Source organism: Debaryomyces hansenii (assembly GCF_000006445.2).
Source record: "Debaryomyces hansenii CBS767 chromosome E complete sequence".
Lineage (NCBI taxonomy): Eukaryota > Fungi > Ascomycota > Pichiomycetes > Serinales > Debaryomycetaceae > Debaryomyces > Debaryomyces hansenii.
In genome coordinates, this window is record NC_006047.2 from 143,515 (window position 1) to 168,020 (window position 24,506).

The 24,506-nt window shown below is 35.7% G+C and overlaps 16 protein-coding genes across 16 annotated transcripts; 8 read left to right on the forward strand and 8 right to left on the reverse strand. All coding sequences in view use genetic code 12, as the record gives it.

The window, feature by feature from the left end:
* Positions 1-967: 967 nt before the first annotated feature.
* On the reverse strand, positions 968-2,665 carry DEHA2E01584g (DEHA2E01584p; the record flags this gene model as incomplete). Its single annotated transcript, XM_459398.2, has 1 exon — positions 968-2,665. One exon carries the CDS (start codon positions 2,663-2,665, stop codon positions 968-970), a length of 1,698 nt encoding a protein of 565 aa, XP_459398.2.
* A 397-nt stretch (positions 2,666-3,062) lies between these two features.
* DEHA2E01606g (DEHA2E01606p) lies at positions 3,063-3,779 on the forward strand (the record flags this gene model as incomplete). Its single annotated transcript, XM_459399.1, has 1 exon — positions 3,063-3,779. One exon carries the CDS (start codon positions 3,063-3,065, stop codon positions 3,777-3,779), a length of 717 nt encoding a protein of 238 aa, XP_459399.1.
* Positions 3,780-4,016: 237 nt separating this feature from the next.
* On the reverse strand, positions 4,017-4,265 carry DEHA2E01628g (DEHA2E01628p; the record flags this gene model as incomplete). Its single annotated transcript, XM_459400.1, has 1 exon — positions 4,017-4,265. One exon carries the CDS (start codon positions 4,263-4,265, stop codon positions 4,017-4,019), a length of 249 nt encoding a protein of 82 aa, XP_459400.1.
* Positions 4,266-4,493: 228 nt separating this feature from the next.
* Positions 4,494-5,036, reverse strand: DEHA2E01650g (DEHA2E01650p; the record flags this gene model as incomplete). The annotated part of the gene is made up of 1 exon (XM_459401.1): positions 4,494-5,036. The coding sequence occupies one exon, from the start codon at positions 5,034-5,036 to the stop codon at positions 4,494-4,496; it is 543 nt and encodes a 180-aa protein (XP_459401.2).
* Positions 5,037-5,218: 182 nt separating this feature from the next.
* DEHA2E01672g (DEHA2E01672p) lies at positions 5,219-7,444 on the reverse strand (the record flags this gene model as incomplete). The annotated part of the gene is made up of 1 exon (XM_002770344.1): positions 5,219-7,444. One exon carries the CDS (start codon positions 7,442-7,444, stop codon positions 5,219-5,221), a length of 2,226 nt encoding a protein of 741 aa, XP_002770390.1.
* A 478-nt stretch (positions 7,445-7,922) lies between these two features.
* DEHA2E01694g (DEHA2E01694p) lies at positions 7,923-9,083 on the forward strand (the record flags this gene model as incomplete). The annotated part of the gene is made up of 1 exon (XM_459404.1): positions 7,923-9,083. One exon carries the CDS (start codon positions 7,923-7,925, stop codon positions 9,081-9,083), a length of 1,161 nt encoding a protein of 386 aa, XP_459404.1.
* A 150-nt stretch (positions 9,084-9,233) lies between these two features.
* Positions 9,234-10,091, forward strand: DEHA2E01716g (DEHA2E01716p; the record flags this gene model as incomplete). Its single annotated transcript, XM_002770345.1, has 1 exon — positions 9,234-10,091. One exon carries the CDS (start codon positions 9,234-9,236, stop codon positions 10,089-10,091), a length of 858 nt encoding a protein of 285 aa, XP_002770391.1.
* Positions 10,092-10,487: 396 nt separating this feature from the next.
* On the forward strand, positions 10,488-14,723 carry DEHA2E01738g (DEHA2E01738p; the record flags this gene model as incomplete). Its single annotated transcript, XM_459406.2, has 1 exon — positions 10,488-14,723. One exon carries the CDS (start codon positions 10,488-10,490, stop codon positions 14,721-14,723), a length of 4,236 nt encoding a protein of 1,411 aa, XP_459406.2.
* Positions 14,724-14,917: 194 nt separating this feature from the next.
* Positions 14,918-15,151, reverse strand: DEHA2E01760g (DEHA2E01760p; the record flags this gene model as incomplete). The annotated part of the gene is made up of 1 exon (XM_459407.1): positions 14,918-15,151. One exon carries the CDS (start codon positions 15,149-15,151, stop codon positions 14,918-14,920), a length of 234 nt encoding a protein of 77 aa, XP_459407.2.
* Positions 15,152-15,622: 471 nt separating this feature from the next.
* Positions 15,623-16,315, forward strand: DEHA2E01782g (DEHA2E01782p; the record flags this gene model as incomplete). The annotated part of the gene is made up of 1 exon (XM_459408.1): positions 15,623-16,315. One exon carries the CDS (start codon positions 15,623-15,625, stop codon positions 16,313-16,315), a length of 693 nt encoding a protein of 230 aa, XP_459408.1.
* Positions 16,316-16,364: 49 nt separating this feature from the next.
* On the reverse strand, positions 16,365-16,772 carry DEHA2E01804g (DEHA2E01804p; the record flags this gene model as incomplete). The annotated part of the gene is made up of 1 exon (XM_459409.1): positions 16,365-16,772. The coding sequence occupies one exon, from the start codon at positions 16,770-16,772 to the stop codon at positions 16,365-16,367; it is 408 nt and encodes a 135-aa protein (XP_459409.1).
* Positions 16,773-17,082: 310 nt separating this feature from the next.
* DEHA2E01826g (DEHA2E01826p) lies at positions 17,083-18,993 on the reverse strand (the record flags this gene model as incomplete). The annotated part of the gene is made up of 1 exon (XM_459410.2): positions 17,083-18,993. The coding sequence occupies one exon, from the start codon at positions 18,991-18,993 to the stop codon at positions 17,083-17,085; it is 1,911 nt and encodes a 636-aa protein (XP_459410.2).
* Positions 18,994-19,487: 494 nt separating this feature from the next.
* Positions 19,488-19,640, reverse strand: DEHA2E01848g (DEHA2E01848p; the record flags this gene model as incomplete). The annotated part of the gene is made up of 1 exon (XM_459411.1): positions 19,488-19,640. One exon carries the CDS (start codon positions 19,638-19,640, stop codon positions 19,488-19,490), a length of 153 nt encoding a protein of 50 aa, XP_459411.1.
* A 40-nt stretch (positions 19,641-19,680) lies between these two features.
* DEHA2E01870g (DEHA2E01870p) lies at positions 19,681-20,601 on the forward strand (the record flags this gene model as incomplete). Its single annotated transcript, XM_459412.1, has 1 exon — positions 19,681-20,601. One exon carries the CDS (start codon positions 19,681-19,683, stop codon positions 20,599-20,601), a length of 921 nt encoding a protein of 306 aa, XP_459412.2.
* A 155-nt stretch (positions 20,602-20,756) lies between these two features.
* Positions 20,757-22,799, forward strand: DEHA2E01892g (DEHA2E01892p; the record flags this gene model as incomplete). Its single annotated transcript, XM_459413.1, has 1 exon — positions 20,757-22,799. The coding sequence occupies one exon, from the start codon at positions 20,757-20,759 to the stop codon at positions 22,797-22,799; it is 2,043 nt and encodes a 680-aa protein (XP_459413.2).
* Positions 22,800-22,958: 159 nt separating this feature from the next.
* DEHA2E01914g (DEHA2E01914p) lies at positions 22,959-24,458 on the forward strand (the record flags this gene model as incomplete). The annotated part of the gene is made up of 1 exon (XM_459414.1): positions 22,959-24,458. The coding sequence occupies one exon, from the start codon at positions 22,959-22,961 to the stop codon at positions 24,456-24,458; it is 1,500 nt and encodes a 499-aa protein (XP_459414.2).
* Between the last annotated feature and the right edge of the window lie 48 nt (positions 24,459-24,506).

Genomic DNA, 24,506 nt, shown 5'->3' on the forward strand with positions numbered 1-24,506 from the left:
TTAAATCAATTTCAAACCTATCAACAAAATCTATAATATTAAAATCTTCAAGTTGGTTAAATTCGTTGATTTGCAGGCAAAGAATTTCTAAATTATTGAGGTCTTTGGCAATATTATTTAACTCTTCCTTCAATAGTCTTTCAATTAATGATAATTCACTATTTCTAACCCTAGATTGTGATAATAAAACTGAATTGAAAAGTTTTTCTAAATAGATACAGAATATTAATGAATTATTATTAGAATCTAAAATATAACGTATCTGCTTATAATTTGAGTTCCAGTTTTCTTCTGTTAATGTCGAAATTAAGATGGATAATTGATTCGAGATTACCTTAGTTAATTCTGGATCTTGCTGGCTATTATGAAGTGTGCTTGATTGGCCCTTTGGGCTTTTATGTGGTAATGAAGACACGATTTATTCCTTTAAATTTAGAACTAAATGTAAATAAAGATTTAGTTTCTTCAATATCAATTGTCTAAGTTTACACCGATATAATAGTGGAATGTTTCTGAACAATTAATTAATAATACTCGATGCAATTGGTATAATAGATCTAATCAGTAGTCTAAAATACTTCTAATCAATTATAATTGTTCTGGCGGTAAATAATTAGGTGAACTAATATAGAATTATAGGTGAATTAAGACGGCGTCAAAGGTTTTAAAAAATGGCCACTTTCTCAGGGTTTTGTGTAATTTTTATTTTCAAACATTACCCGGATTGTATTTGAAGAAGTTCTACACTAGCAATAGGTCTGTCAAGAATGTAAAGTTGGGCCAGGGGTTGTGTAGTTGGTGACGTATATCTTCTAGTAAACTGATTTTGTTTTCAATTTATAAGGATTTTTATCCTATAAAAGTAGATATAACAAAAGTGTAATTTACTTGCCTACTTGAATTTTGCATCCTGTATCACTTTATACGAGATAGAAATATTTAAAGAAAGTAGTCATATATTTGTTATTTAAATAAGTTGAGAAATTTCACATTTCAAAGCAGAAGCTTCAGGTTCATTATCATTAATCATGTCGTAGGCTCTTTTTAATAAGATCTTCAAACGTATGTTGTCATCAATAAGTCCATTATTGATGTCTGTAGATTCGTTATCTTCAAGCATTTGTTCGTGTTTCAGGAATTTAGTATAGTATGGAATCTTCAAATGTTCACTGAATGACTTAGGTGGCAGTGAAGATAATTCACTGTTTGTCGTAATATCAGAATATATGGAATCCAATTCACTATTGTTATCTATCCTGTTAACCAGCTTTGAAGAAAACACAGAAACTGCCGAATACCCAGACAGAAGTCTTTCAGACGAAGCATATCTATCAACTTGAGAGCTACTAGAATTGGATCTATTTCTCGATAAATTGATTGATAAGTTCTTAAATTTACTCATCATTGCAGATGAAGTTCTTTTGTGGGATTTGATAGGCTTTGGGAACAATGTTTCTTCATATTTAGGTAGCTCCATGAATATAGAATCATCCCAAGACAATAGTAAATCGCCAAAAAAAGCATTCAAGTCCTTGACAGCTATACCCCATTTGCTCTCGTTCAATAAATGCTGATAAATAACCTCTTCATCGCCTGTATCAAGAGTCATTAAAATGGGCTTATTTACTAAAAGTAAACCTAATGAGATTTTAAACATTCCAGTTTTCCAGCCTTGAAGGAGGCAGAAATCCATTACTCTGTTGACTATAGATAAATCCGGTGTATGACTCGATATGAACGATAACCACCATTGGTAGAGGAACACTTGCATGTCCACAAACTTATTTAAATGCTCATATAATTCGTTGTCGATCTCCCGCAATATAGCTGAAAACTCAAACTTCCATTTATTCAAGGTATAAGACATGGTAGTCGAAGTGAAAATATCGTGGAGTTCGGGCTCCGATTCCATAATAGTCACCAATGCATGAAACGTTAAAGTACTGTCACTTTTAAAATGGTAATATAAAACCCCAACTAAAAATAATAATCCCTGACAATATCCTAATTCCACATCATAGTTCGCATAAACGTTAAGAATCGTCGATAAGTTATTAATAGTTTCTTCATTCTTGAAAAACTCGACCAAGGGGAACGTACGCGATAAATCCTTACTGATTTGCTTCGAGATTTCTAGGCTATATGAATGCTGGAAATTGTCAAAGACCAACCTCGATGTTTCAGGTATAACATTGCCTTGACTTATCAAGAATAATTTCTTCCATATCGTTGACCTAAGTTGAAATGGTAACCCTTGCCTTAAAAATAGCAACTCTGTATAGTTAGGCAATGTGTTTATTGTGCTGCTAGGATTGTTAATGAATGAGATCCAAAACGATTTTTCAAGACTTGATGAAATAACCCCTTGGAATGAAACAAACTTTTTGCAACAATTCTTATAAGCTGAATTATCGTATAAGGATTGACCACAGTTAGAACACGTTGTAAACTCGTCAGAACAGTAGTCATAGTCCTTCATATCGTTTTCCAATTTTTCAATCCCATAATCATTTGCAGGCAAATCATAATTACTGCTCGTCCTATTCAGCTCTATCTTTAACTCTAAATTGTGTAGCAACAAAGCATTAGTCTTAGAAAATGAAGAACTAAGCGATTCTTCGAATTCTAATAATGATTCCCAATCAACACTGAAAGACATATTCATTCAATGTCAAAATTAAAATTAGCAAAAAATAGTAGTATCAAGGAAAGTAGGCTGAAGAAATATATCAAAAAGGTTAAGGAAACTAAAAAAGATTGTAGTAGTTGGTAAATGATAGACAATAGTTGGAAGAACCTTTTAAAAATTTCCTATATTAGAAAATAGGTAGTAATATCTCTTAGACGTAAAAAAAAATCGTAGGGCTGAATTTGGAAAGGAATTGTTACGTTTCGAATCATTTATATACCTTTATACAAACATGGTAATTTTTTAAAGGAGGGTTTGTCATAAGAATGTTTGTTACGCGAATTATTATGTAATCAGGTGACATATCGTGTATCAAAATTTTCTTGCGTTCTAGTAAGGCTATTGACTATCAGATCAATAGTGATTTATTGGCATGGTTTATTACTTCAAGGCAGAAGTCCAATCTGAAAAGGGATCAAGTGAATACGATGATTTTGCTCTTGGACCTGAAGAAGATAATGCGGAAGCAGTGATATTTATGGGTAAGGATAAATTTGAAAATGAACACTTACTAAAGCATTCACATCCTAAGAATATCTGGTTTCATGTTGACAACCATTCGTCGGCTCATTTATATTTACAATTATCTAATGAAGACCAGTTGTTGACTTTTGATGCATTGAAAATAAATGAGAGCGTTTTAAAGCAACTTGCACAGTTGACCAAGGCCAACTCTATTAAAGCGAATAAGCTAAATAACATCACGATCATATACACACCAGTGGATAATTTGTACACAGACGGCTCAATGGACGCAGGAACTGTTACATTCCACAATCCTAAGAAGGTGAAGAGAATTCTAGTCGCTAAGAAGGAAAATGCCATAGTGAACAAATTGAATAGGACAAAGTATGAAATAACGACTGAGGAATTCATCAAGAACCAGCAGGCATTGCAAAGACAGTATCTCACAGACAAGAAGAACAGAGAAAGAGAATTGCAGAATCAGGAACGAGAGTTAGCTAAGCAATATGAGGACCAAAAGAAGAGAAATACCGATCCGTATGCTGACCTTTTTTCAGAGCAAAACAAAGATTTGAATAGTAATGAATTTCGTAACGAGAATTGGGTTGAAGAAGAATTCTGGTAGAATTCTAATGCGTCACTAAGTCGCCTACAATAGGTTGGCTAATATAAATTGTTTATAGTAAATAATCTAATAGAAGATACTAATGAGTCTTATATTGATGTAACATAATTCTTTGGGTATTCACTAACTAGCGGGCAAGGCTGCATACTACAATGCAGTCAACCAATGAATTGTCAGTGAAATACGTATTTTTCATAAATTGAATAATGACTAGGAATCTAACAAACAGGCATAAATTTAATCTAAGTTAATTGGAAATTTACCTGCTTCCCTTTGGTCATTCCATTTGTCAACCCAATCAACTGGACATAACGAGGTGAAAGTTTTCCAGAAAATTTGGCATGGCTCGAATTCTTCTCCTTTGGCATTGATACACTTGTGGTAATCAACGTACGCTTGAGCACAATGCTTGGTTTGATTTTGATTTGGGAATCTTGGATCAAATTGTGGAGTTTCAAACTTAAAGTTTTCTGGGTCGAGAGCCATTATGATTGTATTCTTGCTTCAATATAATCTACTATTTGTTATTTCAAAGCTATTCAGCGTCTTACGATTTTCATTAACAGCTTGAAAGAGTTTTGTGTAATTTTTATTGGTAGGATTTTTTATTGGTTGAAAATGGTGTCACGTGATTGGTGCCCAAAACGTACGACCTGCTAATATACATAAGATATACAATTAGGATCATCTATGTCAGATGACTGTGGGATGATTTTAATTATCTTGGTGGGTCCAACCACTCAATTCTAAGCTAGAATCATCTTTTGGTACAAATAAAATATAGAGTATAGGCAATTGATATATTTTATGACCATTGATGCTTGCGTCGTTCATGAAGTTATCAACGTTGTTTCTTTGTTTGACCGTTCTATTTGTTTGTTTGTAGTTTGGATTATTTAGCGAAGATTGCTTCGTTAGTTTATTGTATTGTTTTAATTGTATCGTAGGGTGATCGTTTCGTATGGTGGATTTCAGTAGTTCGCTGACAGTAAGCATCTTCGAAATTGCTTTTGATTTACCCGCAATTAGAACAGGTTTTGTCTGCGATTGCAAGAGATTTATTATGTGAGTAACCCTGGTCTTAATGGAATCGTTTTTATTTATTATCGCTATATTCTTGCTGGTGATGGTTTGGGGTTCTTTGGATCCGATAATTTTTTGGTATAGGACATGAGATTCGACTTCAAATAAATTCTTCTCTTCTTCAAAAATGTCCTTCGAGATGTCCTCGTCGGTTTCTATTACATTAGCAGACATTGTATACGATAACTTCTGTAAAACTAACTATATGATCTTATGTATGCAATATATCTCAGTAAAAAAAATTCATATCGGAGCACGTGAATGCGTTACTACGAAGCAGTTAAGGATTTCACCGCGACTCTCTAGTTCGCGATTACCTGCAATTCCTTTACATTAGCGATAAGTTCTGCTTCTTATTACTTCCTAGATCTGCCATTATATGGATCTGCATTTCTGATATGGCCGTCATCTATGTTGTTATTAAAATTTGCATGGCCATTAGCCGCAGGCTGAATTTGAGGTGATTGCAATTTGGAACTTGTTCTTGATGAACTAGCTTTACTTCCTCTGCTATTATTGGCACTATTTAAAACGGTTGATGAGGTGTCTAGCTCAACACCATATCTGCTTGATGTAGTTTTGTCCATTAAATTATCAAATTGGACCATGTCCAAAAGACTTGCGTGAGATTGACGTAATTTATGAGAACTAGTTTTCCGCGTTATTGGGATTGACGCATGAAAGAACGTTTGTCTCTTCTTGGGGATATTAAAGCTGCCATGTCTATTAACAAACTCATTGCTTACATTGCCGTTGGGATAGTTTGTTCCTTGAGAAGTATTAGCAAGTGTTGCAAAACTTGACAAGGAGGAATTGTATGGCTGATACATAGGCTTCTGGTATTGCTGATGTGGATAACAGTTAGGATTAGCAGATTGATAGTATTGATTGTTCTGATGCATGTAATATGCATGACTATTTATTCCAGCCTGATGTTTGGGTGGTAGGTTGTGTATTCCATGTATAGGTAAATCGTGATGAGATTGCGATAACGTATTATTCTGTGAATATGGATAGTTGGCACATGGTGTATCGGACATCGTTGTTTCTGTTTGCTGCTTATGGTTTATTTGGGCTTCTGCATCATAATATTTATCGTAAGGTGACTTTGTATTATTAAGGGGTCCGTCACCTAACCCACAACTTAGAGCATTTGGAATACCATTCTTTTTTAAATCATGCGTTTTGTTGTTGTTATTGCTGCTACTTTTTTTGTTGTTACTGTTATTATTATGCGAGTGTATTTCGCTCATGAATACTAGCGGGTTTGAGTTGAAAAAACTCTGGGTTGGCGGTTGTGGTAAAGGTGGCGGATTGAATGGAGGAAAATTCATCATATTTTTGTTTGGCGGGATCCCATTGATTTCTCGGATAGTCTTAGAATCATTCAGAATCCTCTTGGCTTGAAACAATTTTGATGGACACAAGTTACCGTTATTATCGATCCCGTCTCGTATTGTTATTAACCTATTCATAAAGCTATACGTGGATTCAAGGAATGGTGTCTCGATAGAAAATTCATCAGAAACCTTTAATAATTTTAATAGGAGGCTTGTGATATTGATTTCTATTCCCCGACTAAAGTCATAAAACAATTTCGTGGCGTCGAGATATTGGGGATATATCTCCCGGTTATTCGTGCAAGCGATCGTTCTTTTCATACGTTGATTACTTTCCAATAATATCGATGACTGCAATAATTTTTTGGAACTCTCCGTATAGGGTGACGGCAATCCTTTAATCTTCAAATAATTGCATATTGTCAATATTTCCTGGAACACACCTTTCATCAATGGTGCAACATTGATTTGCTTAGCTAGCGACAATATATCGGGCTCCTCAAAGATTATTGATAAGCTTTCAAAACATATAACCCTAACGATATTCTTCCAAATTATCTTCGAGAGACGTCTGTGATAAACTGCTGGTAACACCACTAATTTTCCCTGCAAGTGTTCGTCGTTGAATACGTTTCTAAGCCGGATCAATGTTTCGCCTGCTGGACCGTTTCCGTCGACTGCCGCTATTGAACTCCCTTCTGTTATTTCTGACGTGAACCCAACCATAATGGTCGTAAGATCATTCATCAACCGGAAGCAGTTCGAATTGTGACTTATACTCCTACAATCGGCGTCTGAATAAACAGATAACACCACATTGTTTGGGAAAAGGTCTCTAAATTTTGCAGCAATCCAAATATCCTCATTCGAGTCCACTAAAAACACCGTCCTATTATCGATCAACCTCTCTAACACCATTACATTGCTTTGTAACTCCTCGTAACATTTGTATGTTACAACAACCACATCAAACTTAATGGTGACCGTATTTTCCAAGACGGTCGCAAGCTGCAGCATGTCCCCAATACTTAAGTGAGGCAAGTATGCAAATGTTTCCGTCTCCACGAGTAAATGCCACCATTTGTCTTGCATCTCTGCTCTTTGCCCGTTCAATGGTACCACAGTCACCTGCCATTTTGCTTCTGCAAGCGCCCATGTTAAGTACTCCAAACTCGAAGACTCTCCGATAAGTAAGGTCTGGGGATTATCCATTCGATTATGTAAATGACTATCCGAACTCATAAACCTCAGTTTAACTGCCTCTGTTAAGATTAATTTTGCCCAGAAAGCAATAATTCTGCGATATGACGGATATATTGTATGGTCAATGATATAATCAATACATCCTAGGAACCACAAATATATTTTTCACAGCCATCTGGGGCACCGGTCACCTGACTCGGATATTTCAATCTCGGGTGTTCAAAAACCAAGCCGGGTAATCCCTCTCGGGTGTTCGGATTGCCCCGAGCTTGGTCTGATTAAACCTGGAGAAGTATCCATATAAAGCAAGGAGATCTCCGTAGTTTAACCGTTTTTTTCAGGATATTGAAAAAATTGAATAAAACAAGTATCAAATAGCATCTATCACTTAAGGAAGTGATTTATGATTAATTTAAGCTTACAATTGCCATTTAAACGAATTTTTAGCCAGTTAGATAACAAACTTGCTACTTCAGTCTCAACTAGATTCCTGATTACGAATAGATATATATCGAAAATGAGCTCTCCATGTCCATATAAACAACCAGAACACAAATTGACCATGATCCCAGGTCCAATTGAGTTTTCAGACCCGGTCCTTTATGCCATGTCGACCCCTTCGCAAGCACACACTTCTCCGGAGTTTATCAAGACCTTCCAAACCACTTTACAAAACTTGAGAAAATTATTCAAGTCCACCGACAGTAAAGCGCAACCATACGTGTTAGCTGGTTCGGGTACCTTAGGTTGGGATGTTGTTGGTGCTAACTTGGTCAACCCAGGCGATAAGGTGTTAGTTTTGTCCACCGGATTTTTCTCTGATTCTTTTGCTGACTGTTTAAAGGTCTACGATGCTAATGTGGATGTTATCACTGCAGATGTTGGTGACGTATTGCCATTAGACAAGATTGCTGAGAAATTGAAGTCGGAAAAGTACACTGCGATTACCATTACCCATGTCGATACATCGACTGCCGTTGTCAGTGACATTAAGGCTATTTCAGATGTTGTGAAGAAAGAATCACCAGAAACTTTGATTGTTGTAGATGGTGTCTGCTCTGTTGGTGTTGAGAACTTGGAATTCGATGCATGGGGTATTGATTTCGCCTTGACTGCTTCGCAAAAGGCCATTGGTGTTCCAGCTGGTTTGTCAATTTTCTACGCTTCTGAAAGAGCTGTCACTAAAGCTTTGGATAGAAAGAAAGATTCGTCATTCTTCGCCTCAATGAAGAAATGGACTCCAATCATGAAGGCTTATGAGAGTGGTTCGGGTGCTTATTTCGCTACTCCAGCTGTTCAGACCATCACGGCTTTGAAGGTCTCTTTAGATGAAATATTAGGTGAGTCATTGAAAACCAGATTTGCTAAGCATGAAGAAATTTCTTCCCAATTCAAGAATCATTTGGCTAAATCCGGATTAAAGATCTTACCAGTTAATGACAAGGTTGCTGCTCATGGTCTAACTGCTGTATACTTCCCTGAAGGCATTAATGGTGCAGACTTCCTTGGCAAGGTTGCTGGAAAGGGCTTCACTATTGCTGGTGGTATCCACAAGGCATTAGTCGGTAAGTACTTTAGAGTTGGCCACATGGGTTTCTCTGTCTACGAAGGTCATGTTGACAAACTTACTAAAGCCATTGACGAGGCATTGGCTGAAGTAGGATACAAGAAGCAATAATTGCACCTCTAAGAATAATTTTATATATATATTTATCTAGGAACTGAATAAAACTTTTTTGCTAGCGCGGCGAAAACTATAGAACTTTTTTTGATCTATATCAAAATAATCTTTACTCTAAATTTCTTTACCAATCATAATCTACATATAATGGCAATCCCGTTTCCAGATATTGAACCTTATGATATATTAGAAGTAACGAAAAGTTCCACCCCGATTGAAATTAAAAAATCATATAAAAGATTATGTTTGAAGTATCATCCTGATAAAATACAACAAGCATCATCAATAGAAGATCGTGAATTTTTCCCAAAACTTCAATTTTCATACAGTATACTAAGTGATTCGATTAAAAGGCAAAGGTATGATAACACTGGCTCGTTAGGTATTGGGGAAGATGACATAGACGATGAATACTTTAATTGGAAGGATTATTTCGATTCGATGAATGAAAAGATAACCATTGATATGATAGAAGAAGACAAATTAAAGTACCAGCATTCAACCGAAGAAAAAGATGACATTTTACATAACTTCGTTTATTACGAAGGAGATTTCATAAAGCTATTCGAAGTTATACCACATTTAGACTTTGATGAAGCCCTGGAAGGTAGGGTATTCAGGCTCATTGAAGACGCCATAAATAACCAAGATTTTGACGCTGAATTGGTCCAAGCTACTTTAAAGTCTTGGGAAAAATACAAAAAATCTAGGAAAACGAAAGTAAAGCAGATGTTGAAAAAATTAGCTAAGGAAGCCAAAGAGGCCGAAGAATTAGAGAAGCAAATAAAGGACAAGGGAAAGAGATCCTTAAAGAATGAAAATGACTTGAAGTCGCTAATCCAAAGCAGACAATCTAATAGAATGGATAGCTTAATTGAGAAGTTAGAAACAAAGTATGCTGACAAGAAAGGCAAGAAGAGAAAGCCAACCGAGATAAGCGACGATGAGTTCGAAAGAATACAAAATAGTCTTGGAGGTAATAAGAATAGGAAAACGAAAGGTTAATGCATGTCGTTCTTATTAACTAACTTATATAAGTCATCCTCAATTCAAAGCGTATCTTGTCAAACCCACTATGCGAAAATATATATATATAGTAATTAAATAAGCAAATCTAGTTCCCTCTGCTATTATAAGCGAATACTTCTCGAGAAACTAGATTCTGCATTATCATCAACTGACCCCAAGATACGTACGTTCTACGTTAATAAATATATAAGAATACTATCATTAATCAACTATAACTTCATCAAGTATATATACAGGACCACCATCTCTATGTGATGAAAACGCGTTGTTTATTTTGGATCTCAATGATCTCTATAACCAATCAGTTTTATCTAGCTATAACTCGATTACGTTATGAGTGACGTTGAATCTGTAAGCTCAGGCTCTGACTATATGTCAGACGGATCAGTCGAATTTGCTCCTACTGCTGCAACTAAAAAAAAGAGTAGCTCAAAAACACCTCTTTCAGACTCCACTAATACCCCCAAAGTTTCAAATGGTAAAAGTTCAAATGCTTCAGATCAGTACCAGAAATTATCACAATTGGAACATATATTGAAAAGACCAGATACATATATTGGGTCTGTTGAAAGGTCACCGATCGAGATGTGGTGCTTTGACCCCATTGCAGAGTCGATGGTGTATAAAGAAGTCAATATTGTTCCCGGTTTATATAAAATCTTTGATGAAATCTTAGTTAATGCCGCCGATAATAAAATCAAAGACCCTAGCATGAAAAACATCAAGGTTAAAATTGATCCTGAAAACAATTTAATCGAAGTCATGAACGATGGTAAAGGTATTCCCGTTGAAATCCATGACAAAGAGAAAATATACATTCCTGAATTAATTTTCGGGAATTTATTAACTTCTTCAAATTATGATGATGATGAAAAGAAAGTAACAGGTGGTCGTAATGGTTTTGGGGCTAAGTTATGTAACATCTTCTCCACGGAGTTTATATTAGAAACTGCAGATTTAAATACTGGGTTTTTATATAAACAAACTTGGACAAATAATATGTCTAATATTTCTAAACCAAAAATCACTAAGTTAAAATCGAAGAGAGAATATACTAAAGTCACGTTCAAACCTGATTTGTCCAAATTCGGCATGACTTCTTTGGATGAAGAGACGTTGTCTGTTTTAACAAGAAGAGTCTATGATTTATGTGGTACTGTTAACAATTGTAATATTTACTTGAATGATAAAAAATTGAATATTCGTAATTTCAAGGCTTATGTGGAAATGTATGTGAAGGCAATCAAAGAGAGAAACCCTGATCCTGAACCTATGGATGGCACTATCCAAAATTACACTACCATAGTTCATGAAGTTTTTAACGACAGATGGGAAGTGGCATTTGCTGTCAGTGATGGATCCTTCAACCAAGTAAGTTTTGTGAATTCTATTGCAACAACTGCAGGTGGAACTCATGTAAAGCATGTATCTGATCAAATAATTACTAAATTAATTGCTACTTTGGCTAAGAAAGAAAAAGGCAAAAAAAAATTAATGATTAAAACGCAAGAAGTTAAAAATAATATGTTTTTATTCGTAAACTGTCTTATTGAAAACCCTGCTTTTACATCACAGACTAAAGAACAATTAACCACAAAGGTTTCACAATTTGGAGGTAAGCCAAGTGAAAAAATTGCTATTAGTGAACAGTTCATAAATAAAATATTAAAAACTAGTATCGTGGATAAAATCAGATCGATTGCGAATGCCAATGAAGATAAAGCTTTACAGAAAGTTGATGGTTCCAGAAAGCTGAGAATTAAGGGACAAGTGAAATTAGTTGATGCCAATAGAGCTGGAACAAAAGAAGGACATAAATGTACCCTTATCTTGACGGAAGGAGATTCGGCGTTGTCCTTAGCTGTGGCAGGTTTAGCGGTTGTTGGTAGGAACTATTACGGATGCTTTCCATTACGAGGTAAATTATTGAATGTAAGAGAGGCTTCCACTGACCAGGTATCTAAAAACGTTGAAATTAATGCTTTGAAGCAAATTATAGGTTTGCAACATAAGAAGCATTATAGTTTAGAGAATATTAATACGTTGAGATATGGTCATATTATGATTATGACAGATCAAGATCAAGATGGTTCACATATAAAGGGTTTGATTATTAACTTTTTGGAAACAAGTTTTCCGGGTTTATTGCAGGTCCCAGGCTTCTTATTAGAGTTCATCACTCCTATTGTTAAGGTGACAGTCAATAGGAGAGGAAGCGGTAAGCAGGTTATTCCATTTTATACTATGCCAGAATTTGAAAAATGGAGAGACACGGAAGGTCTTACTTGCCGTTGGACTCAAAAGTATTATAAGGGTTTGGGTACATCAACAGACGCAGAAGGGAGAGAATACTTTTCAGCTCTTGACAAGCATTTGAAAACGTTCCATGCGTTACAAGGAGATGATCAACAATTAATTGATTTAGCGTTTTCAAAGAAGAAAGCAGATGATAGAAAAGAATGGTTACAAGGATTCGAACCTGGTACTCATTTGGATCCAGACCTAGAAGAAATCCCGATAAGTGATTTTATCAATAAGGAATTAATCTTATTTTCAATGGCCGATAACGTGAGATCCATTCCATCTGTTTTGGATGGTTTCAAGCCAGGTCAACGTAAAGTACTTTACGGTTGTTTCAAAAGAAACTTAAAGTCTGAAATTAAAGTCAATCAGTTGGCTGGTTACGTTTCAGAAAATACAGGGTATCATCATGGTGAACAATCATTAGTTCAGACTATTATTGGATTAGCACAAGACTTCATTGGTTCAAATAATTTGAATATTCTCAAGCCAAATGGTTCTTTCGGTTCGAGAGCAGCTGGGGGTAAAGACTTCTCAGCACCGAGGTATATTTTTACGGAGATAAATGAGATTACCCGTAAAATATTCAATCCTTTGGATAATGCTTTGTATAAGTATGTTCAAGATGATGAACAAACAGTTGAACCAGAGTGGTATTTACCAGTCTTGCCCATGCTTTTGGTTAATGGTTCTGAAGGTATTGGTACTGGTTGGTCTACTAATGTTCCACCTTTTAATCCTACGGACATCGTAAATAACATCAAGAAATTAATGAATGGCGAAGAAATGAATGAAATGTCTCCGTGGTATAGAGGTTGGGAAGGTGAAATCGTGGCCAACGGGAAAGATAGATTTAGAGTCATTGGTAGAATTGAGCAAACTGATGAAACCGAAGTGGAAATTACTGAAATTCCTGTTAAAACATGGACTAATAATATGAAAGAATTTTTATTGAACGGTTTAGGAACTGAAAAAGTTAAGCCTTGGATTAAAGACATGGAAGAACAACACGGGATGAATATCAGATTTGTCGTTAAGCTTAGTGCTGATGAAATGGCTAAGTCATTAAAAGTTGGATTGCTAGAGAGATTCAACTTAATTTCCTCTGTCAGTTTAACTAATATGGTTGCGTTTGATCCAATGGGTAAAATCAAGAAATATGAAAGTCCTTTGGAAATAATGAGAGATTTTTACTATGTCAGATTGGAATATTATCAACGTCGTAAAGATCATATCACCGATGAAATGCAACATCAATTAACTAAATTATCCGAACAGGCAAGGTTTATTAAATTAATCATTGATAAAGAATTATCAATTTCTAATAAGAAAAGATCTGTCTTGGTTGATATATTACAGAAATTCAAATTTGTTAAATTCGATAAAAATAGTAAACCAGTTAATGATTCCAAAGACCCTGCACTTTTTGTCAATGCTGACGAATTAGTGGAAGAAGAAGAAGAAGAAGTAGGAGATATTAGTCAGATTAATGCGGGAGGTATTCCTAATGAAGATAATAATGAGCATAAGCCGGAAACTATCTATTCGCATTACGATTATTTGTTAGGTATGACAATTTGGTCCTTAACAAGAGAAAGATATGAAAAGCTCTTGAAACAAAAAGGCGATAAAGAAAGCGAATTGAATATTTTATTACTGAAGTCTGCTAAAGATCTTTGGAATGAAGACTTGGATGACTTTTTGGAATGCTGGCAATCTTTCTTACACGATGATTTCCAAAAAAGATCAAACATAATTCCTGCTAAGGGAACAAAGAGGAAGTCCAAAAGGACTAAGGCGGTGAAGAAGGAACCAGGTGAACCACCAAAGAAAAAGACCACTACCACTAAAAAGCAATCGACATTGCCAGTACCAGTAAAAAAAGAGACGAGTAGCGAGTTCCCGTCATTTTTCACTGAAAGCAAATCGCCAACAGTTGAAGAAAAAACGAAGGCGGTAGCATCCAAATTCGATGATAGTGATGATGACGAAATCTTAGGACTTATCAATTCTAGATCTAAATCCAGCTCTAAGCCTATGACGAAATCCAGTTCCAGGCCTATAACGAATTCGACCCCGGAGCCATCCACTAAGTCAAGATCAAGATCCCCAAAGTCTTCGAAGAGTAGCGGGTTGCGGGATGAAATTGACGACTTGGCTATTGAAAATAACATACAGTATGCCCAGCCTCCAACTGGTAAAAGAAAAAAGAAATCCGCCGTGTCCTACAAATTAGTTTCAAGTGACGATGAAGTCGAAGAAATCAGCGATGAGGAAGAAAGTGATGACGAGTACGAAGAGGATTAGAAAACCAAATCTATAGCTTCTCTATTATTACTCTTAAATAAAATAATTCATTCTTGCGTGCAGACCTGTAAAGCCTTAATATTAATCAATTCATTACCGTATATCTACCATATATCCATTACACCTTTCTCATCTAGGCAAATAAACCAATAATTGACAATTTTTGAAGTTCATTCTACAATATACACCAAATTCTACAAATTCTTGCAAAAAAGCATAAAAAAATTCATTCTTACTTGAAAATTACAAAATAAATCTCCAAGTCCATACAGAAGACACATACCACTTCCAGCAACCATACACAGCATACGAAGCCAGAATGGGGTGACAAAAAAAAGACAAGCTAAAACGTCAAATTGACCCCAGCAAGTACTATTCGTAAATCCCAACGAAGGTTCACCTGCGTCGAAAATATTTATCATCGACATATAGCCTAGATTTACACCCACTATGATTTATCCCTACAAATTTGACATATATGGGTCAAATACATCCCCTATGTGCCCAAGCCAGAAATTTTATTGTTTCATGATCATCGACTTCATCGAGATCAATAGCGATGACCCATGACTCTGAATCTCGCGACCATTCCACAGAAAGGTACCAGAAAGGTGACCAATCTCGTAAGAGCAAATTTCATAAACACGCATTCATGACGTTCACTCGCTTAGCATTCGCAGTGTCTTACACTGTCTTTGTTTGATGGTCATGGTTTATTGTTGAGTTCTCGCCTCCGTATTTTTTTTTTCACGATCGTAAAATTAATATACGGATGCCGCCTTTATTATTTAATACCTCATTAATGAAAAATACATATATAAAAGAACCAAAAGAATATATTCTGTAGAAAGGCCCTATTCATTCTATCTAAGGATTGTATTAGTATTCTATGCATAAATATGATTTATTTTGAAGCAAACGTTACCACAACTATACCCAATCCGTCATATTCCATGAATTCTAATAATAAGTACCCAAAGAGTAATAGTATAGCAGGCCTACCTACGAACAGTCATTCTGGAATGGATTACCCACAGCCAGAATATACGCAAAATCAAATACAACAACAACATCAAGCATTACCACACCAGCAATTGCCACATCAACAATCACACCAGCACTTGCCACACCAACAATCAAACCAACATTCACATCAACAACCACACCAACAATACCGTCAACAAGGTGAGTACAATTCGAAATTTACTCCGCAAGATATTCAGGTGTTGAAGCAATTGTTGATTACGGGTGAAAAACACAAGTGGAAGCAGATCACGAAGGAGATCAATTACCAGGCTGCGAGCAGAAAAAACATGGTCAGTGACCAAGGTGGATTTGGGTGCTCGAGCGACGATAGTAGCACCTCGAACAGCTACGGAGGAGGCACGAGCCCCGGGAAATTAAAGAATGTATCGCCTACGTTCGTCATTAAGCAATACCAGGCGTTGCTAGGCTTGCCCAATAACTCTATGTACTTTGGTCTCGCTGGTTCGTCATTACCGTACGTTGCAGGATCCAATGGTTGGGATGACATACCAAACGTGTCCGGAATGTATGGTAGCATATCCGACACCCAGAACGACGTTGAATGATAGATGCGCATTATGTATTGCAATAGACGTATATTTATTAGGCTAGAACTTATTCTTGTACTTTGCATTCCCGACATGATCCGTCATTAAGGACGTCTTTGTATTTGTCGATATGGCCCAATTGTTCTTGCGGAAAAAGTTTGTCTCTGAGTAAGCCTTTCAATAATTTGCTATCGGGGAACCCATCAAAATAGTAGCTTTCCTCTTGTGCTAAACCTTGTTTTTTGAATTTTCTCTTATATATTATTTCAGGCTGACTATTGGCATCTTTTATCACTACTACTTGAAAAAGACCTGGATTATTGTAGACCGGCTGAAGTGCTACTTCCGGAATGAAATTCTTTTCAGGATCACTAAATGTTTGCATAACCTCTTGTAGATACCACACTGCTCTATTGTGCCATTTGCAAGCTGCACAAAACTCTATAGATACCCTAGGGAATTTGTAAGCGTCCATAATGAATTATCTATCGTATTATACGCTTATAAATATATGGTTATAAATTATACATTTATGAATTAGATCAACATAAATGCGATAATCATTTCAGATAAAATCAGTTTAGATAGCATCTTAGCACATATAGGAAGATTACTAATATACAGTTCAAATTAAATGAATCTACATAATGGGGATCCTATTGGATGCGTTACCCATAAATGAATTTATATATCTTGCATTGAATTAATTGCCTTCTATACCTAAACAATTTTGATGCTGAAGAGTAAAATACATATAATAAATAAAGGAAGAAAAACCCAAGTCATTAAGCCATACCTAACCAATCCCAGTCACTTTTTTCTCCTTCAGTTTTAACATGCAGTTGAAAGTTTGGAATTGAAAAGTTGGGGGAATGGTTCAAATAATCCATGTTGTAATCCAATTCATTGATCGGATCGAGATTTGCGTCGACATCAAAGTTGTCATTAGGATCTACACTAGATTCTTTGAATGTTTTTTCCTTTTTTATTTTTTCCTTTTTTCTAGTCGGTTTGGGTTTCTTAACTGGGGATGTTTTTGAGTTGGGTGTGACCGCTTCATCATTCGGAGATACATCAACATCTACCGGTGTTGTTTTTCGTATTGGTGTAGGGTCTAAGTCATCACCATCGCCGTCTGTAGGCCCGGATACCAGCTTCTTTGACGAGGTATTTGAGCCTCTTTGTCTTTTCTTAATGACATCAGTTTTTAGGCTTAATGGTCTGACTACTCCATGCAATTTCAAAAATAGACCACAGGCGTTACATAACGGTTTACCCTTCGGATCACGTCTCCAAAGAGGAGTGGCCGTTGTGTTACAGTTCGTACAAGAAATAGGACCCTTATCCTCCTTTCTAGACAATGGCCCATTGAAATCGGGAGACACTATTCGAGTTTGTTTCTTTTTGCTCTTTATCATTTTCCCCTTTTTAGCTGAGTTTTTTGGTTCATTTGGAAATGTTTCGTGCAAGAAGGTTGGCAAACTCGATGAGAATGTGTCTTCTGTGTTAACTCTCTTATTTTGATTGAATGAGTTTGAATTTAGGGGGAATGAATTTTTATTGAAACTATCAAAGTAGGACGTTGATGTAGCAGATGTTGAATAGTCATAGGAATCGAACGTAGTTGATATTGATTGGCCAGTTTGAGATATTGACTTAGGAAGGGAATTTAAGCCGGGTGATTCCTGTGTTATGAATGAGTTCGAATGCACTAATGGATATGGCGGGTTTTGTCCTGTGTTTTCAAAATTTACTGTATTCTGGTTATTCAATTGATTTGTAAAAGGTGTGTTACTCTGCGATCTAAAATGTTCATTGAGACTCACCATGGAGCTGTTTTGTCTTTCCAAGTGCCCATTAGAGAAGCCATTTAGTATGGTGGATGGCCCAATTGTTTGCAATGGAAAACTCGACGAGTGGTGGCTGTCGAAGGATGAGCTCATATGATTATTATTGTTATTAGCATTTTCCATTTGCATTATTAGCGAACCTTGCGATGCTAATGAAGGAGTGTGGCTTCTGCTGTCACCACCTAATATAGGGGTTTGGCTTTGACTATCTGAATGGAACGACTCCGAAAAGTTAAGTGCCGGCCCTTCAAACGCCATTTGGTCTAGTTGAAATGAAAATGCACCATCTGATTCAAACTGCGACTCCAATGGTTGCTTCTTCACAGCTGCTAACGATGCAGATAAGTTCGAATACGGCTTGCTACTAGTGATCAACGGAGAAAATTCAGCAGGTCTCTTTTTGGTACTATTTGAATTGTTATTATGGCTGCTATTGATTGTACTATTGCTTGTATTGTCCTGAGCCATTTTCTGGATATGAGATTTGTAGTCAAATTCATCAAAGTCCGGTGAAACAGAACTAGATGTCACTTCGCTCGACGAGAAGCTGCTATCCGGCTCACTCTTATGTTCTTTGACCTTTCTGTAGTCCTGTTGGTTATTGACGTACATCATCCTCCACGTCAAGTTCTCCATTCGTTCCTTGTATGGTAGCAGCTCTCTGGCCTTGCTATACATTTTCCACAAATTTTCCGTCACTCCCTTTTCTGGTGGATTTTCAGACTTCCTCTTGTTAGTGCTATCATCATTCAAGTTGAAGTGAAATTTGCTGGTCAACGATCGGTTTCTACCTTGATTATGTCGTGCCCGATTATATGATTGAGAAATATTTGCATCAATATTCATCTCGAGCTTATGGCTTTGTAATTTAACGATTTAATCAACAATAATCTATACTTCAAAATACTTCTGAGCTATATTCACTCTACAATAAATTAATTAACGTTAATAAAGAGTTATTTATTTTGTCCTAACTGAAGGTTCCGGTCTTTATGAATTCCAAAATGCATCAATAAATCCCAATAAGAAGGGTAATATAGACACACCCCTCATATCAAAATACCAGACGAAATTTTAATTGGCTCGATAACAACTGATTAAGATTATGCTTCAATGATAAACGGCTACCTCAATTAGGATCCTGTTCCGTCCACTCACTGTAGCACATTTCCTGTAGGAATTAAAAATAACACAAACACTAGTTTCTATTGTTTTATGTTAATTGGCTGATGAATGGTGCTTATGCCAGCATATATAACAGCTTATGTACTATTATAAATTGTACTATTATAAAATCACCTGTACGCCTGTACTATAGACTGCTAGATTCTTTTATACAATTAAAAAAAAAGGATTAAGCCCATCCGATTATAATCCACATCTATCCCTCCAGTAAGCGTCATAATATGCGGTGATGGCATTACAATAAGGTTTATATCCGGCAAATTGGCTGGCGATAACGCAATGTTTGGACATAAGCGAAAATTGAACATCGCGATTATTTAGTACTCATTTTATATAAGTTCATTAACTATGCCGTATTATGCCGTAGCTAAAGGTATAAAGCCTGGCATCTATACAAGCTGGAATGTATGTAAACAGAATGTCAGTGGTTATAAAGGAGCAGTTTTCAAGAAATTTGTGTCTGTTAAGCAGGCCCAGCAGTTCATTGAAAGCAATTCATCTTCGACACAGTCATCGCAAACTTCAGGATCCCAATATGGGCCAAAACCATCCAATTTGTCCAATGTTGCCAAAACCGTACAATCCAGTAGTACCAGAAGCGCAATTCAGAACGCAAAGCTCGAATATCACAAATCTGTGCCTAGTTTGAAGGTTACGCTTGGAGCAGAGTTTCACAGTCGAACTGGAAAGTTTACTAGCCTGAGCAATAGATTAGAGACTCCAGATATAAAGATTCAAAGCATCTATGTTGATGGAGCTTCACGAGGTAATGGGAAGATCAGAATGCCTATATCAGGATACGGTGTCTTCTACAGTGCCAGTGATAAGAGGAATGGTGCTATATCGCTCAACCAAATCGATGATGTACACGTCAATAAGCCAACAAATCAAAGAGCAGAGTTATTTGCTATTAAACATGCGTTAATTGATATTGCTAATGAGATTGTTGAGTGTAATGATAAGGTGACCACGAAGTATGAGATTTATTCTGATTCCCAGTACGCTCAATCCTGTATTACCAAGTGGTGTGATGATTGGATGAAAAACAATTGGAAAACTTCACAGGGAAAGCCCGTGAGTAACAAGGACATTATATCCAGCGTTATACCTATTCTAAACTATATTAACCAGTATTATAACAAGCATCATTTTGGGGACTTGCAGTTTTTCCATGTTAGAGGTCACAAAGGTGATTATGGTAATGAAATGGCAGATAGATTAGCCAATATTGGTGCTGATGACATGGAGAAGGAAATCAATGCCGAATAATGTATTCTTTATTCACCACAGAAGGTTTCTTATTGTATATAGTTTTGCTATCTGTAAATGCATTTATACTAGGTGATTCAAGCCTGCATATACATCCCCATCGAAATATTTCACCATAATGATTATGTATAAAGAATAGTCTATACTACTTAGCCATGAGTGCTTACGCAGCGTTGCAAAAGATGTCAGGAGCATCATCTATCCTTTATGGAATTAACGGAGAGTCTGATAATGATGAGAGTGGTACTATAGGATATCTCAGAAATTCTTCCGATGAGGAAGTAGAAGCAGAAGAAGCAGAGGTTCCAACTACCTCTACTATGGCGCCAACACCAAATATAATACGAACTCCTTCCATAGTACCGAAGATTAATAGCTTTATATGCGAGTCAAATTTTATCCCAAATGATGATAATTTTATTGTATTTCATGATCATATAATTATTGGTCTTAAAGCAAATGAATATATTCTAATAAATGGACAATCCAAGATGACAATACAAAGAGGGGCTATATTAATAAATACAGGCCATTATATGTTTGCACATCCTAATAATTGCATACCGATAATTGCATCTCAGTCTCAATCATTGCCTATTATTTCGAGTACACAGGTAGTTGATCGCAGTGGGATTAAAGATTCCAAGACAGACGAGAACATGCATCTATTTTCAAGTAACTATAAGTCAATCATTAAATTGGAAAATTTATATACTGGTTTAGAGAAGATTGGGACCTATCATCCACCATTTAAGCGCCTTTTTTACAGCCATGCTGTAATCGAAGATGAAGACTTGACCGAATACGAAAGGCTTTTTAAGACTTATTCATTTGAAATAATTTTACGGGATCGTGGTTGTATCGGTATTAGTATAGAGAAGTTATGGCTAAACCAAATTCAATTGTTAATAAGTGATATTCATGAAGATTTAATTCCCAAAACGATCATGATAATAGGGAACAAGAACAGTGGGAAATCAACACTTTCTAAAACGCTATTAAACTCTCTTATATTGGCGAATCAAAATACAGTATCGTATTTAGATTTAGATCCAGGCCAATCTGAATTTTCTATGCCGTACTGTCTTTCGCTAACAAACCACTCTAAGCCAATTATCGGTATGAATGTTCCGAAGGTTTCAGGAGATGAAGATAGTGTATCACATTACTATGGATTTACTACTCCTCAAAGTCAACCCTCACAGTATGTTTCTATTATTAAAGCGTTATTCCGAGAATATGACCAAGTTTATAGACCTAGAGGACATCATCTAATCATCAATACTCCTGGCTGGATAAAGGGTTACGGAAAAGAATTGTTAAATGAGTTAACAGCGTTCATTAATCCAAACCAATTGATATTATTGTCAAATAATACCGACAATGATAATATGGATAATTCAGATAACTTAAGTGGCTTGACTTTTCAAAATTCTCGTTGCTTTCAAGGGATTTACCAAACATCAAAGTATTCACCCTTTCAATTAAGAATGTACAACAAGTTATCTTATTTTCATCAAGTAGATACTTTGAAATTTGACTTTAATAGCCATATTTTATTGCGTTCTCCTTTGAAATTATCATATGAAACAGTCAATTCTTCAAAAGATTTCAAAGGTATAAATATGGTTTCTGTATTAAATTACGATACAGGACTCAACTTTGAATTAAATGACTTATTATCCATGATTGATACTTCGATAATGGGCTTATATTTAATAGACCACGAGTATTATTCATCGCTAAAAGCTTCATTGAAAAAACTGGAGGATTGTGATTACTTACCACAATACTTAAATTCAACCGATTATGTCAATCTAATCAATTACAGTTCGTCAAATAATATTTTTATGGGGCTCTGCATGGTTCATAGTATCAATACCAAGGATGAATTTTTTAACATTTATTTACCTGGTCACAACCAACATAGACTTACAGAAATGATAACTAAAAGAGATTACAAAATGCTACTAGTTAAGGGTGATGGTGATATACCTAGTCCAGATTTACTAATGTTTGATATGCTACTTAAACAGCAAGAGGACCTAAAGAGATTGAACAAGAAGAGGAAGAAAAACCCCAACGTAGATGACAAAGATGTATTGAAAATTCCGTATGTGACTTTTGAAAATAAGAACAAAATCGGCGGAATATGGAAAACAAGAAGGAATGTCATGAGAAGAAGCCATCAACGATAATGTTTTATCCTACAGCTGTAATGTATAAATGTATATTTCATAGACGTATTATATAGTGACGAAACCTGCATACTATTAAAGAATTTAACAGATCAACGCTTCGACAGAAGAAATGATAATGATATAGAATAGCGTATACAATCGAAGGTAACTCTAATAATGATTGGTAAGAGCATATTGATACTCTTTATTTGGTTATCGAGTATTTTTGGTGTGAGTTTCGCCATTATACCTAATGTTGGTAACATAGATGAATCCAATTCTAATGATCAACATGACGAGCCAGGCCATTTATCGTTACCAAACTTATTACAAGCCAATAGTATCAATGATTTGGATTTGACTTGGGATGTTCTTTCTAATATAAAATTAGATACTGGTAGGTTGGTTATTGATAAAAGCAATGGAGCAGTTTGGTCGAAAGCGCATTTAGCAAATACTGGAGATGAATGGACAATTGAAATGGTTTTCAGATCTTCAGGTACTGCAAAAAACGACTTGGCTTTTGGAGATACCAATGGATTGGCTTTATGGTTAATTGATTCTTCGAACTCTTTGCCAATTAATGATAGGAATGTGGATAATTTTGGAGGACCTTCTCAATTTGATGGATTTCAATTCTTGATCAATACAAATGAAAAGAGAGGATTAAAAATATTTAATAATGATGGTACTAAGACGTTGAAAAATACAATTGAACAATCTATTGGTGATTGCACTTTCAATTACTTAGATTCGCTGGTCCCATTTACTGTCAGAGTTTCGTATTCTAAACTGAGAAAGTGGTTTAAGGTTCAAATTGATAATAACCTATGCTTCAAGACCGATAAAATAATACTCCCAGATGACTTGAATGATTTTATGTTTGGTATTACGGGTAATATTAGTCCATCATCTCAAGAAGTTTACGAAATATTGAAATTGAATGTGTGGTCCCATTTAACTAACGATGCAATTGACGATCATGCATTGATGTCAGATGGCAATTTGAAGATTGAATACAAGACAGTGACGGCGGATGACCCAAAGGACACATATATACCTCCTTCCAGAATAAGAGAATCCCTTATGGAGAGAAACAGAAAACATAAAGAAGAAATATTGCGTCAACAAAGGGTGACACACCAACAAGGTAAAGAAGACAATAAGATAGATTTGTTATTAAATGATATCTCATTCAAATTAGAAAATCTTGAATTGAGACTTTCGAGTATGGATTCTTCGGTTTCTGGCGATACATCTTATGATACTAAGGTGTTGGGCGCTCAACTTAAGGATATTACAACTATCCAAACTCAACAACAAGAAGCCTTGTCGAATTTACAACAAAGTTATGACCAATTCAAGACTACTCTCGTTCACCAATACACTGAGTTATTACAATCCGTTTCCAAATTGAATGAAAAAGTGATTGGTGAAGTTAGGGAACACCAATATAGTACCGAAGAATTAGGTAAGAAGGTTGATTTATTGATGTCAAACCATAAAGAAGTAGCGTATCAATATCAAAATGGGAATAATGAATTTAGAAACAACGAGGCTGATTTACTACCATCTATTATTAGATGGGTGTTAATCCCAGTAGTTGTTGGAATTATCCTATTAACTATTGTCGTTTATAGATTGAGACATGACATCAAACATTCCAAACTACTTTAGAAAATAAACAACTAAAGCTATATAGGCTGTAAATATTTCAATGGTGTA